This window comes from Haliotis rubra, unplaced genomic scaffold, assembly GCF_003918875.1.
Source record: "Haliotis rubra isolate DU_JTF1 unplaced genomic scaffold, ASM391887v1 Scf160, whole genome shotgun sequence".
In the NCBI taxonomy this organism is placed as follows: Eukaryota; Metazoa; Mollusca; class Gastropoda; order Lepetellida; family Haliotidae; genus Haliotis; species Haliotis rubra.
The window spans coordinates 1,162,284-1,177,438 of NW_025765559.1; the positions used below are offsets into that span (position 1 = coordinate 1,162,284).

General features: G+C 40.0%; 1 protein-coding gene across 1 annotated transcript in view; it reads right to left on the reverse strand.

Moving 5' to 3' along the window:
- Positions 1-1,503: 1,503 nt before the first annotated feature.
- The window catches only part of LOC124271460 (EH domain-containing protein 1-like), an 82,573-nt gene continuing 68,921 nt past the window's right edge, over positions 1,504-15,155 (reverse strand). Inside the window, 9 exon segments of the mRNA XM_046706618.1 lie at positions 1,504-2,947; positions 3,822-3,906; positions 4,697-4,809; positions 6,161-6,196; positions 6,198-6,330; positions 7,001-7,146; positions 9,224-9,325; positions 10,660-10,820; positions 11,572-11,712. Coding sequence (XP_046562574.1) covers positions 2,894-2,947; positions 3,822-3,906; positions 4,697-4,809; positions 6,161-6,196; positions 6,198-6,330; positions 7,001-7,146; positions 9,224-9,325; positions 10,660-10,820; positions 11,572-11,712 — 971 coding nt within the window. The 3' untranslated portion in view covers positions 1,504-2,893.

Consider the following 15,155-nt stretch of genomic DNA (forward strand, 5'->3'; position numbering starts at 1 on the left):
TCAATCATTGGAGCCTGATTGTGTGCAATACTGTCAAATATCTTGTATACTGATGGAGAGAAATATCAGGTACGCTAATAATGACAACATGAGGAATTGATTTTGACAAGTTACTTTCACGATGGTCAGAATTAGCTCCGGTATTTTGACACAGATTGAAACAAAGTTAAACCTTATTAATCCAGACAGTAGAGAACTCCATTCTAGGGTGCAGATTAAAGAATAATAGACTTAAGTTTCTTGGGATATAAATTGGTTCTACCAAGAAGATCTACTGAGGGCAGGAATTCCGACCAAAAAGGTGTTTGCCCTCATAAGGATCTCCAGAACATGGTAATTGGCTTAACAAGGTTTTCAGTCAAACAAGGTTTCAATTTTAACAAGTTTCCAGTCTGTTGAATACTGGACCCTTATTTCTCTCCATGAGTATATGATTCAGATTACAATAAAAAGATATAGGATCCCCCAAAACAAATTGTAAAATTATTTACAAATCAGATTATCTAGCCGCATCAGCCAACAGAAAACCTTGAGCCTGATCACTCAACATTCACAAAATATAGGATTGTCCATTCATACTGCACCTGGCAATTCTAACCTACTGCTGCCTTACTCATCAAAAACTGATGACACCTTGACTATCAAAACCAAACTCTGAAAAGCCAGAATCTAGCACCATAACCCTGCTTGGTTGAAATGATTTCCACTTTTGTTCTCACCTTGGCATGAAAATCTTTATACAATAAATACATGTGAAAGATTCATCATTATGAAGAAGGTGATATTGAAACTGAAAGAATAAAGTAGTTGTATACTGATGCAGTGTAAACCACCAATTTTATGCAATTAGGCCAGGACAGTTTTATTTCATGTTTTACAGGTCATTAGTGAACAATCTTACAAAATAATATAAACAAATTGGTCAAAGAAATAACTGCATTGTTATTTCGACATTCCGAAGGGTTAATTCCTCAACTCAGCAATCACTTTATCTAAAGCAATGGAGACTAATTTCTCCCAAAAAACATAACCCCAAAAAGTCAACTTAATTATCGATAAGACCAGACCATTTTTATTTCTTGTTTTATGGATTTTTGTCCTCAGAAAGCCTAAAGGCAGGAGGTAAAAAATAAAATAAAACAAATCACCAGTCAAAGCAAATACCCACATGAGTTTCCATGTTAAATCTTTTGGTTTGTTTATATCAACTAAAAATAAGTTGAGGGAGTTTAGGTTTCACACTGATTTCAAGAGTATTTCACTTGTATCAAATTGACATTAGGATTTTAGTTTTATAGCAGGGAAAATTGATTTTTATATTTGTTCTTATTCTTGCAAAGATAAGACCAGCAGATCCTTAAAACAAGAAATATAATTGGTCCGGTCTAAGCAATAGTTAAAACAGGCACGATGCAATCATATATTTAGTAGTTGATTTCAATTGTATTAAAACACCCTGTCTTCAGGTAATTAATGGGATATTGTGAAAAACAAGGAATAAAATTGGCCTGTATAATGATTGTGGTAATAATAAAAAGGGTAGAAGGAAATGGCTGGATGTGTAGGATCATATCCTCGGAGACGTGACGTACAGAGCATGGCACACAGGACACAGTGTTACAGGGCAATAAGGCCACACTGATACAGCAACACATCCATACAGTTATTAATCTAGTAATGCTTTCAGGAATCAGTCTTGGAACAATATGTATCACAAAATACTATGATTAATATGAACACTTTCTCACCATAAAATACCATCATTAAGTACTCTTTACAAAAGACATAATGAAAGGGGTCTGGACGTCATTTCCAACCCTTGTCAAGATGTACAAATACATAGGACGTCACTGAAAAATACACAATATCTTAAAGATATTTTTTCAAGATTATAAGATGGGGAACAGATTTCATGTGGAAAATCTTCACAATATTTCTTCAGAACAACCATAATTAATATATTCAAATTTCATTCAAGATTTCAGTAAGTACATCTTTTTCCTGAGATAATTTGTAAACAGTTATTCCTTGGATAACCCTGTGGGTTGTACTACTCAGATCTCGTTGCTAGGCCTTATCAGTTATGCCAGGCCTCATTTCGAACAGTGTCCAAAGACTCCTAACTGACTGTATGTTAAACAATGCATTCTGAAATAGTCCGGTAGTATTGAATGAGTGAGTGAGTGAGTTACATTATAGGAGGCTTTCAGCAACATCATGGCGGTGGACACCAGAAATGGGCTTCACACATTGTACCCATGTGGGGAATCGAACCGGGTCTTCAGCGTGTACTGTAAAGTGGGACTGAAGACATTAAATGCTTCAAGCACAACACACCCTAAGTCCCTTCTTTTGTCAATTGTAATCTATATCACAATAGTTTAACACACTGATTACAGACATAACTGAGATCTCTTTGTAGAATAGGGGCTGGTATTGACGTGGGAAGTATTGTATTAAGCTTAGACACTGCGAGAGCATCAAGGATGGAAGAACAACAATTCTTGTGGTGGTATTATATATGAACTTTGGTTGTGAGACAACATTTGTACAGACACACTGATATTCGATGTCAGTTGTACGTAATACTGTATCACCAGTAGCAAAATACATCTGTAAAAATATTTCGATAAAACGAAAATACGACAGAAGGAATCTGAAGATTCACTGAAGCATCACGATCATTTGTGGCAATCCAATAATTTCCCTACTGCACATTCACGTTGAATTTCTCACACAGGCTACACTAAGATGGAAGGTGAATGTTTGAGCTGAGCGATACAGAGCGATACAGAGCCTCCTCTGCAAGATGAAATGTCGGAAGGTGACAACAGCGTGTTGACGTGTATGAGATGTATGGCACGGTGCGCTGATGGTGGCGTGACGGCAGTTGCTACATGTCGTGGTCGGCCACACTCTGGTGTAGGTACTCCTGGTATAGTGTTTGCTGCAACAAAACCATCCACGGTGAGATACTTACTTCACTACATACACAAACATCATCCAGGGAGTTAAGACAAGTCATTTGTCAAAATTAACTAATTAGTCATTTGTCCACCAATGAAGGTGCAGGTTAGAATTGGTCTTCAGCAACCCATGCTTGTCGTAAGACGCGACTAACGGGATCGGGTGGTCAGGCTCGCTGACTTGGTTGACACATGTCATCGCTTCCCAATTGCGCAGGTTGATGCTCATGCTGTTGATCACTGGATTGTCTGGTCCAGACTCAGTTATTTACAGACCGCCACCATATAGCTGGAATATTGCTCAGTGCGGCGGAAAACTAAACTCACTCACTCAGTCATTTGTCAACATTAACATAAGCAAAAGTAAGGGGTACTTTGTTATAAATTCATAACATAACGCTTTTTGTGTCTCATGAATAACATGCTCATGGAAACGAATAAGGGAACACATGAAAGTACAAGTGTTCCTGTATTTTTCCAGGTTTCTTCAGGGTGAAATTCTGGAAATAAAGAACACTTGTACTTTCATGTGTTCCCTTACTTGTTTCCAAGAGTATAGGAATGTCACAAAGCAATATCCCCCATTGTGACCATCCAATCAACAGTTGAGTCACATCTCTGTCAGCTCTTACAACAGCTCGACACACAATGGACACACTGGACCAGGAATCTTTGTGGTGTCAGATTCATATCTCTGTCAGCACGACACACAATGAACACACTGGGCCAGGAAACTTTCTGGTGTTAGATTCATATCTTAGTCAGCTCTTACAACAGATTAAACCTGACAACTTCACACTGATGACAAAACTAACATAATGGGACAGGAATATCCAGCAATGAGATTGGAATTACCTTCTTGGATTTGACGGTGCTCTGTACATACTCTCGGATCTCCAGAAGATTTCTCTTCTGCTTCCTACTAAGAGTCGTCTTGGTCCTGCAAAGACAAAAACATGAACACTGAAGAGTTTGACATACTATGAAAATATAACTAATTTGGATGACAGATGACTTTCTAGGATCATACTCAAGCTGATGGGAGAGTGGTTACAGACATATCACAACACACTTCTCTAAAAATATATAATACATTTCTCTCAATAATACTATCAGCCCTCAGGGAAGATGCCATATAATTTATTCTAAAAAAATTTATGCATTTAGATTACAATATTAAATCAAAATGTTCCAATGAATTAATGCAACATTGCATTAAATTGACTCTTGCGCTTTCTGCCAGACAAACATTATTTCAAGCGAACCTCAGAGTTATGTCCTTTGGAGCGCTTTTTATGAATATCCTATGCACAACTTGTGATTGAAACCAATTTGGCAAACATCGACAACACCGCATGCGACAGTTTTTGAGTTAACGGAGCAATTGTTTACATTCCATATATGGCAAGTGTTCTCTGTTTGGAAGCTGTTCACCTCAAAGTTTCAACTATCGATTTCATTCAGGCAAGTCGTTAGGGATAAGAAGTCTTTTATTGCATCAATAGGAGTGAGTGAGTGAGTGAGAATGGTTTTTTACGCTTTTAGAAATATTCCAGCAATATCACGGCAGGGGACACCAGAAATGGACTTCACACGCATCAATAGGAAGCTAAAGTGAGTGCATCTGTCCCAATATATATAATACAGGCTAAAATGTTGTGGAAAATGTGTGACATTGTGCCTTTAACAGGTGGCCCGGTGTTGATGGGAGAGTGTTACCACAGACTGACCTGGAGGAGAACTTGGCCAGCAGCAGCAGTAACAGTGCCAGCGCCAGGATCCCGATGATGACGTAGTTGGTGTAATCCTTGGGGACAGACTTCCACAGCTGAGACAGGGGGCCCTGGAACACAACATCAAGGCCACATTGTACATCAAGGCTTGCGATGCTTTGTGCTGCCCTGTGATCCAGAACGTTGTCATCAGTTGCTTTATTTTACCATGACTGGGATCAACATTGTGGACAAGTGTATCTGAGGGAGGTTCATGTTTCAGACAAGTGAACATACATGAGTGATCCCAGTCTAAACTGAGCAAAACTTTCAGTAATGAAACAAACATAGGCAAACAAAACTTTCAAATCAAGATATAACTTCAGTTCAGACCTTCAAGACTCTATAGTCTGTTTGCAGTGAAAAGGTACCGATGAATTTCACTTTAAACAAAGAAGTAAATCAAATAAAGTGAAATTAAGATTGCGAATCCTCATAATTTTACCTTGCCAATTAACCATTTAAATCTCAGAATTTTATTCATCTTGGGATAGAAGTTGTTTTACAAACGATCATAGATTCAAATCGCTATTATTGGTTTGTATTACAAGGGGGTTAGCACAGTAGTTGGAACAGTGAAACAAATGCACGTGTGGTACGTGGTGAGCGTTAACTTAGACCAAACCTACTTGTTCTCGGTGTTTCATTTAATGTACATACCCCCTTGTAATACAAACCAATAATAGCGAGGTGAAACTAAGATCGTTTGTTAAACAACTTTTATCCTAAGTTGAATAAAATTCTGAGATTTAAATGGTCAATTGGCAAGGTAAAATTATGAGGATTCATAATCTTAATTTAAATTTATTTGATTTACTTTTTTGTTTGAAGTGAAATTTATTGGTACATTTTCACTGCAAACAGACTATAGAAGAATATCATAAATAAACAGAAATGGAAAGGTCAAACACTGCTGTCAGAGCTGTAGGACCTACGTAAATACTTTAAGAGTTATCCAAGAGTTCCACACAATGATGACTAAATAACAAATACACCAGAACCACTGTTTCATTTCAAGACAACCGAAAGATTGACACAAAGTTCGACAACAGTGTCTTGTCTGACTGTTCTTATCAAATATCACATATCTCGGACTAGTCTGTGTTTATATCAATCTGTGACCAGAAAACACATGACCACACACATCTGTTACAAGGGAGTTACAAGAGTAAATACTGTCATCCACCCAACCTACACGACGCCAACTTTGTGGTACTTTGATATCATTTTATCATATTCCATCCATACCAGTTAGGCAGGAGACCCGGTTAGCAGTAAGCACAGTGAGACAATCAGCTACATTCATTCCGTTCTGACAATGGATCAACTCCACCAACTCCCTCTGGACCAAACCATGAACAAGTGCTCGCAAATCTACAATCATTCTAGTCACAGCCAATGATAGATCTCTTCTTCACTCACCAGATATGTTGCCATGGTGACAACAAGGCTCTCCCCCCAGGAACTGACTGAGGGTCTTCGGTGAGGTGCTGATGAGGAACGTCGCCAGCAGCAACAGAGGCATCAACATCCCAAAGAGACTGAAGCAGAATCCTCGCACCCTCGCTCGCATGTTATCTGACCTCTTCACACTGATGACAAAAACATACCATACTGATGTACACGTGAAGATCTGGGTTAGAATTGGTCGTCAGCAACCCATGCTAGTAATAAGAGGCGACTAACGGGATTGGGAGGTCAGGCTCGCTGACTTGGTTGACACGTCATCGTATCCCAGTTCTGAAAATCCATGCCCATGCTGTTAACACTGGATTGTCTGGTCAAGACTCGATTATAAACAGGTCACCATCAGACTGTCTTTGTCAATACAACTCGCTAATAACTCAAGTTTGTGGGAAGCTTGTTTAGATGCAGAGACAGTGAGATGGTTGTAAGAGTGAGTGAGTTTAGTTTTATGCCACACTCAGCAATATCCTAGCTATATGGCGGCGGCGGTCTGTAAATAATCAAGTCAACCAGTAATTGACCAGAGAATCCAGTGATCTACGCATTTGGGATACGATGACATGTGTCAACCGAGTCAGCGAGCCTCACCACCTGTCCAGTTAGTCGCCTCTTACAACAAGCATGGGTGGCTGAAGATCCATTCTACTCCGGATCTTGACGGGGAGATGGTTGTGAGAGGACTGATATCTAGTGTAGATGGTTACTCAGTATGTCAATCATGGAATATATTCCTGACAATCAAACTGGATAAGTGTTGACAGAAGCATCATCAAACAGCTTCCATGTTCCTCTCACCTGTCGTCTTGGAGCTTTTCCTCCACAATCTTAGCTATTTGGTCACAGTCTCTCTCCAGAGCGTTGAGTGTGTTCTGTATGGTCTGGTTGATGGTCTTCTCAACCTCCTTACACACTTCCTCGATCTGGTTGGCACAACGACTAGTCTGCAACACACCACATGCTAGTCTGAGTGACTGAATCACCATAGGAATTGCCTTCAACCATTCAACCTCACGAACGACAAGAGAATAAAATAATTCACTCACTGGACTAGCTTAACAAATATACCAGGTTTCTCAGAAAATCATTTGTAAGTCCAACAAATACGATACTAAATCCAGCCAGACCTGCAGATGTCCAAGTAAAAAAATTCCATCCTTAGGCCAGACCAATTTTATTTCTTGTTTTACGGATCTGGTGGTCATATTTTCTCAAGAATAATAAAAACAAATTATTTTCCTCGCTCAAAAAATATAATCCTCATGTTTTTATTGGCCAATAGTGTAAACTTATCAAAAAAATGTTTTGATTGTTTTTGCCCCAGATAAACTAAATAAATCACCAAAAATAATAAATACTTTTAGTATTTATAAGGAAAATTATTTTGACTAGGGAATTTTAGTTTTTAGTTTTTTCCCTCCTGCCTTTAGGTTTTCTGAGGACAAAAATCAGTAAAACAAGAAATAAAATTGGTTTGGCCTTATAGCAAATACATTATTCATTGAAAACTATTGTCACACTATTGTCAAACAGAAACTGGAAGCTATTGGCAATAGAGTAAATGAGACATTTTGATTGTTAAAAACAGAACAATTTTGAAATAGTTCTTTAAACATATTCCATCTATATAAAATTGAAAATAAAAGACATTTAAAATTAGCCCCATAATAACATATGTGACAAACAATCAAATAATGCAACTCTGACCATATGTTTGCATGTCTGAAAAAAGAATTCAAGAAATTGCAATTATCTCCCCTTGATCAAGCTGTGCCCAACTGAAGTTGTGTCATTAAGCCTGAATGTCTTCACCTCCACGTCATAGCATTAAAAACCTGAATACAATTTTGTATTATAAGAAACTCATTCTGCCAAATTCATTCAAAGTATAAAGTGGATGCTAGCCATAAATCAACATCTTATTCCCCTCTTTATCTACCAGTCCATAGATTCCCATAGGGATGGCTGCATGAATGTAACTTACACCAATGAATGTAATCATTTACACCAATGAAATATTCCAGATATTCACCTGGGTATTCAAACCAAATCCCTTCATTAGTTCTGTTCATTATTTGTGGTCACTAGAATTTAGGTAAATAATCTTGTCAATAGTCTGTGTGCAGGGAAAACATACCGATGAATTTCACTTTAAACAAAATAGTGAATCGAATAAAGTGAAATTAAGATTGCAAATCCTCATAATTTTACCTTGCCAATTGAACATTTAAATCTCAGAATTTTATTCAACTTAGGATAAAAATTGTTTAACAAACGATCATAGATTCAAATCGCTATTATTGGTTTGTATTACAAGGGGGTAAGAGCAGTAGTTGGAACAGTAAAAGAAATGCATGTGCAGTATGTGATGAACGTTAACTTAAACCAACCCTACTTGTTCTCGGTGTTTCATTTAATGTCCTTACCCCTTTGTAAGACTATAGTGATGTTTAATCGCAAATTTGACGTCTTTACTGACAAAGTTGTCTTCTGTTGTTTGTTCATGCAAAGTGATACGATGTTGTTTTCTTACCCCGGGAAAAAGTTTGATGAAAGTGTAACTAATAGATAAGCCGACCCCCTTCTACAGACTGCTTTTTTTTATCTTCAGAATTCGGCTAATAGACGGTAGTATACGGTACTTGTAACTAGTCTATTCATCAAAGTGAGATATGGAAAATGGAATATGTATACAGCCATACAACAGTGCAAGGAGTCATTTTTCCAAGGCCCCTTATAAGCACCACTGTCGGATGCATTGATTGCTTTTGTGAATGATAAATACATCATTGAAATGTTTCATCTTTAGCAATTACATGACATGTTTTTTATTTTAATTTTTTGAATTTAAACAAAGAAATCCTGAATAAATATTCATATGAGCTACCCTATATTCGTGAAATTAATGTATTTGCCTCACACTGTATTAACTGCAGATCTACAGATTAGTCTGATGTGAAGCTTGGAGCACAGGGGACCTGCTCTACCCAGGGTTCCCTGTCAGACTGAGCTCTGTCTCACCTTCTGGTTCAAGGAGGGGATGTAGATGGTGGGCATATCGAAGCCAGTGCGGTTCAGACCTGGCCGCTTACACAGCTCCTGGACGATCTGCATCATCACGCGCTACAACAGGAAGCATTCACATCAAGCTCTACAACAAATGTATGTGTTCGGCTGAATAAACATTATTCTACAGGAACATGGCAAATACTGTTGAAGTACCCCCAGTTGATGACGTCAGCCAGAAGAACCAGTACAAGATACATGTAGCAGAGGGGTCAGTGATGGAGTGTGGTAACTACACTGTAGAGGTATTGTGTTCAAGTTGGGGGACAAGTAAGGGTTAGAAATTGTTATTTTTACAGTGTGCACACAGACATTAGTGTTGGGAAGTGGTTAAAATCTCATAATTGATGATTTGTTCATTACAACCGATCAATCATCGAAAATAATTGGTTAGCGTCTTTTATCAAATTTTCCTGGTTATGTTTGTTAATGCACAGGAAATGTCTTTTAGTCTTTGCTCTTCAAATGTAACAGACAAAACCAACCAATCTTCGATTGTTTTTTCAATTAATCGGATCACCACTAGTAGACATACATATAAGTTGCATTTTTCAAATAATCAGTTGCCCTTGTGCATATTTTATCTAGCTTATACCAAGCCCTGTATATGCTCTGGAGTGAGCGAGTGAGTGAGTATGGTTTTACGCCACTTTTAGCAATATTCCAGCAACATCACGCGCGTGGGGACAACAGAAATGGGCTTCATACATTGTAGATGTAGATCTTGCGACTAACCCAGGAAGAAAAGGATCACCACTATAATATTTTCAGGTCATTAGAACTACAATCCAAATCAACTACACTAATTTCAACCTGACTTCTCATCATGGGCAGACCCAAATGGAGTCAGCAAGCACCACAAGTGATACAAGTGAGTGAGTATGGTTTTACACCACTTTTAGCAATATTCCAGCAATATCACAGCGGGGGACACCAGAAATGGGCTTCACACATTGTAACCATGTGCAGAATCGAACCAAGGCCTTCGGCGTAACGAGCACACGCTTTAACCACTAGGCTACCCAACCGCCCCTATATGCTCTGGAGTTTGCAAGGGTGTGGACATCAAACACAACACAATGACTTGTATCCAGCATTTACACAGCTAATGTTCTGTAGTAACCTTGATGAACAGGATGAAATAAGACAACAACATGAGCTGGACAATGGATGATAATTATTACACCAATCAACCAACTTGAGTATGGTTTTATGCCACTTTTTGCAATATTCCAGCAATATCATGGCAGGGACATCAGAAATGGCCTTCACACATTGTACCCATGTGGGGAATAGAACTCGGGTCTTAGGCGTGATGAGCGAACACTTTAACCACTAAGTTATTGAGATCTAACATGGGATCCCACAGGCCAGACCTGCCCCCTACTAACCTGTCTGTCACTCTCGTGTCCAGCATCGTCAGCCTTGCTGAGGTAGAACTTCATCCTGTCTGCATGTTTCTCATTCAGCTTCTCCACGATGTTCAGAGTTCGCTTGCATAGAGCCTGACCAATTGGGTCGAAGAACACAAAGATCAGATCTGCCAGGTCACCTGTTGGTTACAAACGATATGCATTCACAACCACCATCTAATCCCTAGTTGATCACCATCCACCATCCAGTACCCAGTTGACCACCAACATCCATCCAATCCCCAGTTGACCACCAACCAATCCCCAGTTGACCACCAACCAATCCCCAGTTGACCACCAACCAATCTCCAGTTGACCACCAACCAATCCCCAATTGACCACCAACCTCCATCCAATCCCCAGTTGACTACCAACCACCATCCAATCCCCAGTTGACTACCAACCACCATCCAATCCCCAGTTGACCACCAACCACTATCCAATCCCCAGTTGACCACCAACCTCCATCCTGTCCACAGTTGACCACAACCACCATCCAATCCCCTGTTGACCACCAACCACCATCCAATCACCAGTTGACCACCATCCAATCCCCAGTTGAGCTCCAACCACTATCCAATCCCCTGTTGACAACCAACCACCATCCAATCCCCAGCTGTCCACCAACCACCATCCAATCCCCAGCTGACCACCATCCAATCCCCATTTGAGCACCAACCACCATCCAACATCCAATCCCCAGTTGACCAGCAACCACCATCCAACATCCAATCCCCAGTTGACTAGCAACCACCACCCAATCCCCATTTGACCAGCAACCACCATCCAATCCCCAGTTCAGTTCCCTTTCCATAAGCAAATAGGAGTCTTCACAACATATGAATGAAGACCCTTGTCAAGAATCATCAAGTTGAGATACCCAGTACCTACCTAACCAGAGGATGGACTTGTTCACATCGAAGGGGTACTTCATGTCCCCATCAACAAGACCAGGAGTGTCCACAAATGTAACAAGGCTGAATTTCTTCTGTTTTGATGTGGAGATTTCTGTTGTCAGGTAATCGATGACTCCTAAAAAAATAATATAAAAATATGACAATCTCAACACCAATAATTGTTATTCTTTCAGCTTTAGGAAACACTGGAACACTGTCATCAAATAAATGAAAAGCAAAAATTATTGTTCCATTCATCTGTAATTTCAAAAATGCAAAAGGGACAGACTTAACTCACTGGCCTGACCATAAGTCATCATGTTTTTGTCGGTCTGTGCTTTCCTGTGTACAGTGTGCATTTTAAGAATAATTGCACACACACCATTCTTCTTTACACATTTTGGGACAATTGCTTTTTCGTATACTGAGTGAGTTTAGTTTTTCGTCGCTATTAGCAATATTCCAGCAATGTCATGGCTGGGGACACCACAAATGGTCTTCACATTTTGTACTCATGTGGGGAATCGAACCTGGATATACGGTGTCACGAGGGAATGCTTTAACCACTAGGCTACCCCACCGCCCCTCGTATACAGTGAACCCGTGAAGGTTCGGGTTAGAATTGATCTTCAGTTACCCATGCTTGTCGTAAGAGGCGACTAACAGGATCAGGTGGTCAGGCTCGCTGACTTGGCTGACACGTCATCGCTTCCCAATTGCGCAGATCAATGCTCATGCTGTTGATCACTGGATTGTCTGGTCCAGACTCGATAATTTAAAGACCGCCACCATAAAGCTGGAATATTGCTGAGTGTGGCGTAAAACTAAACTCACTCACTTGTATACTGTGAACAGTACTATTTACTGTATATATACCGTAATAAAACATAACTATGTTCACACTCTAGCATGCTGTTGTAGCCACTTCAACATATTGTTTGCACTGAGAAATCTGAGATCACCTGCAAATCTATTTTCCCACTTTTTTTGGCCCTCAAATAATGTTGAAAAAGAGAGAAACCATTTCTACTTGCAGGTTTTGGAATGACAGATATTTGTTGGGGCCTGTAGCATTCACCCTCAATAAACAATGCTGCTGCTGTATAACTTAACTAATGCCATCATCCCGGACTCCTAAAAGAACCCCTAAGAACACAAAGATTAACGGCTGGGGTTTTGCTTACAAAGAAAACAATTCTCAGGAATGAGAAATTTCCCCAAAATTTAAAACAACAGCTCCCATAATGTTGTGTCCACATTCATTAAAACTGTGTAATAGTCCCATTTATGACAAGACAATTCACAAGTCATGTCCTAACTCACATCATCTCCAACACACCATATCTCCCCGAAGTCTGCCCTTAGAAACATCACAATACAATACATCCAGATCACACCAGTCAAACACACTGGTCAATGGCCTGTCGTACCACCCCAACTTATTGAACTTATTAAACCGGTATGAATACCAATAAACATTTCATTACACCATATGAGGGTTGGGCTTGCATAGCGACATGAGTTGATCTTCACATTAAAGCTCAAGAGACTTCCGAGACATGCTGTGTCTAGGAACAATGGTGTCTCCTTTTTGACCTGCCCGTCACCTGCAGAGGCCAGGGAGCAGACGGCATTGACAGGACATGGGGCAAGACCTGGATCCCGGATGGAATTACCGTAACAATGTGACCAAAGAAATTACAGCTTGGAGTCAATAACAAATGAATGTTGTCACAGTTAGATAGGAGATGCTGCAGTCATGTGAGATAATGGTGAAATAGGTGGTTTGTCTTGAAGACAGGAATGTGTGGCTGACAAGCAATATTGGATTTCTATTTGTTAAAACACTCATGAATATTCGGTCTTACATAATAGTAATACTGTAAAACGAGTAACTTCTGAGATAAAACATCTGGCAACTCAAAGGTATGCTGCTAAAATGTTTATGCTCGTTTCTTGCTTCAAGTAGTGAATATTTCCCTTAATATTGAGTAATTTTGTACAAAAAGGGACCATAGTTTACTGACAAACTCTAGCAACGTATCAAAACATATTTTGGTGATGGTAGTGAGTGGTTTATGTTCTGCAGCTTTTAGCAATATTCCAGCAGTATCAAGGCAGGGGACATCCAAAATGGGATTCACACATTGTTCCTATATAGGGAAAATCAAACCTGGTCCTTCTGAGTAATGAGCGAACACCTGAACCACTAGGCTAGCACACCGCCGCGGTGACAGCAGTGAAAACTTGACAAACTATTATGGTGAAGAAGTAATGCTTTCCCTGTCCTGAACTGAACACACACACTTAGCCTTCTGAACAATAAAGACATTCAGCTAGCAGCCAGAACAACCAGTAAGCCATCTAGAACCGAACACGCTTTCAACCCTCCCAAACAGAACATCCACATACTGCAACCAGTTAGTCATCCCAAACTGAGCAACCAGTTAGTCATCCCAAACTGAGCAGCCAGTTAGCCGGAAAAAACTGAGCAGCCAGTTAGTCATCCCAAACTGAGCAGCCAGTTAGCCGGGATAAACTGAGCAGCCAGTTAGTCATCCCAAACTGAGCAGCCAGTTAGCCATCCCAAACTGAGCAACCAGTTAGTCATCCCAAACTGAGCAACCAGTAAGCCATCCCAAACTGAGCAACCAGTTAGCCATCCCAAACTGAGCAACCAGTTAGCAATCCCAAACTGAGCAACCAGTTAGCCATCCAAAACTGAGCAACCAGTTAGCCATCCCAAACTGAGCAACCAGTAAGCCATCCCAAACTGAGCAACCAGTTAGCCATCCCAAACTGAGCAACCAGTAAGCCATCCCGACAGAGCAACCAGTTAGCCATCAAGAACAAAACACCAAGTTGGCCCTCCAGAACAAACACCCAGTCAGAGCAACCAGTTAGCAGACCCAAACAGGATAATTGGTCTGTTGTCCCAAAATGGACAACCAGTTACCTTCCGGAACAGACACCCAATTAACAGTTTTCAACTGGACACCCATTTAGCCTTCTTGAACTAACGAAAATCAGTTGGCGATCCCTTCTGTGATGATGTTACCACCAACCACAGCCCTTCATTTGGCAGCTCTTGGTGTGTCAAGACAGCTGACCAAAGGAAGAGCGATGGCGGGCAGTCATGAATGCAGAAGGAATCAGCTATTGGCCAATATCAGCAGCATGGGTTGCAATGATTCCCCCACAAAGAAGACTCTTTCAGCCATTTATTTCTGTAAATGTGACATTGGTTTAAAGATGCCAGTAAAGCAGGCGATGACAGTCAAATCTGAACTTAAACTAAAGTTTGCAGACACCACTTATAGATACCACATCCCTACTTGTCTTCCAGGCACCACACTGATCCACTAGCACTTGAAATACTTGGAAACAATTACCTGTCTTCACACTTTCAACAACAAAATTGTTCATGGCACATGCTGGACATTCAGAAATATGATTTTTTGGTTGTTCCTTTCACAAAAGAAATTGCATATACATGTATTGAAGGCCTGACAGGAATAACAATACCACAAATAAACAAGCAAAAAGATTCTGAACTTGTCACCACACAAGAGTTAAAAC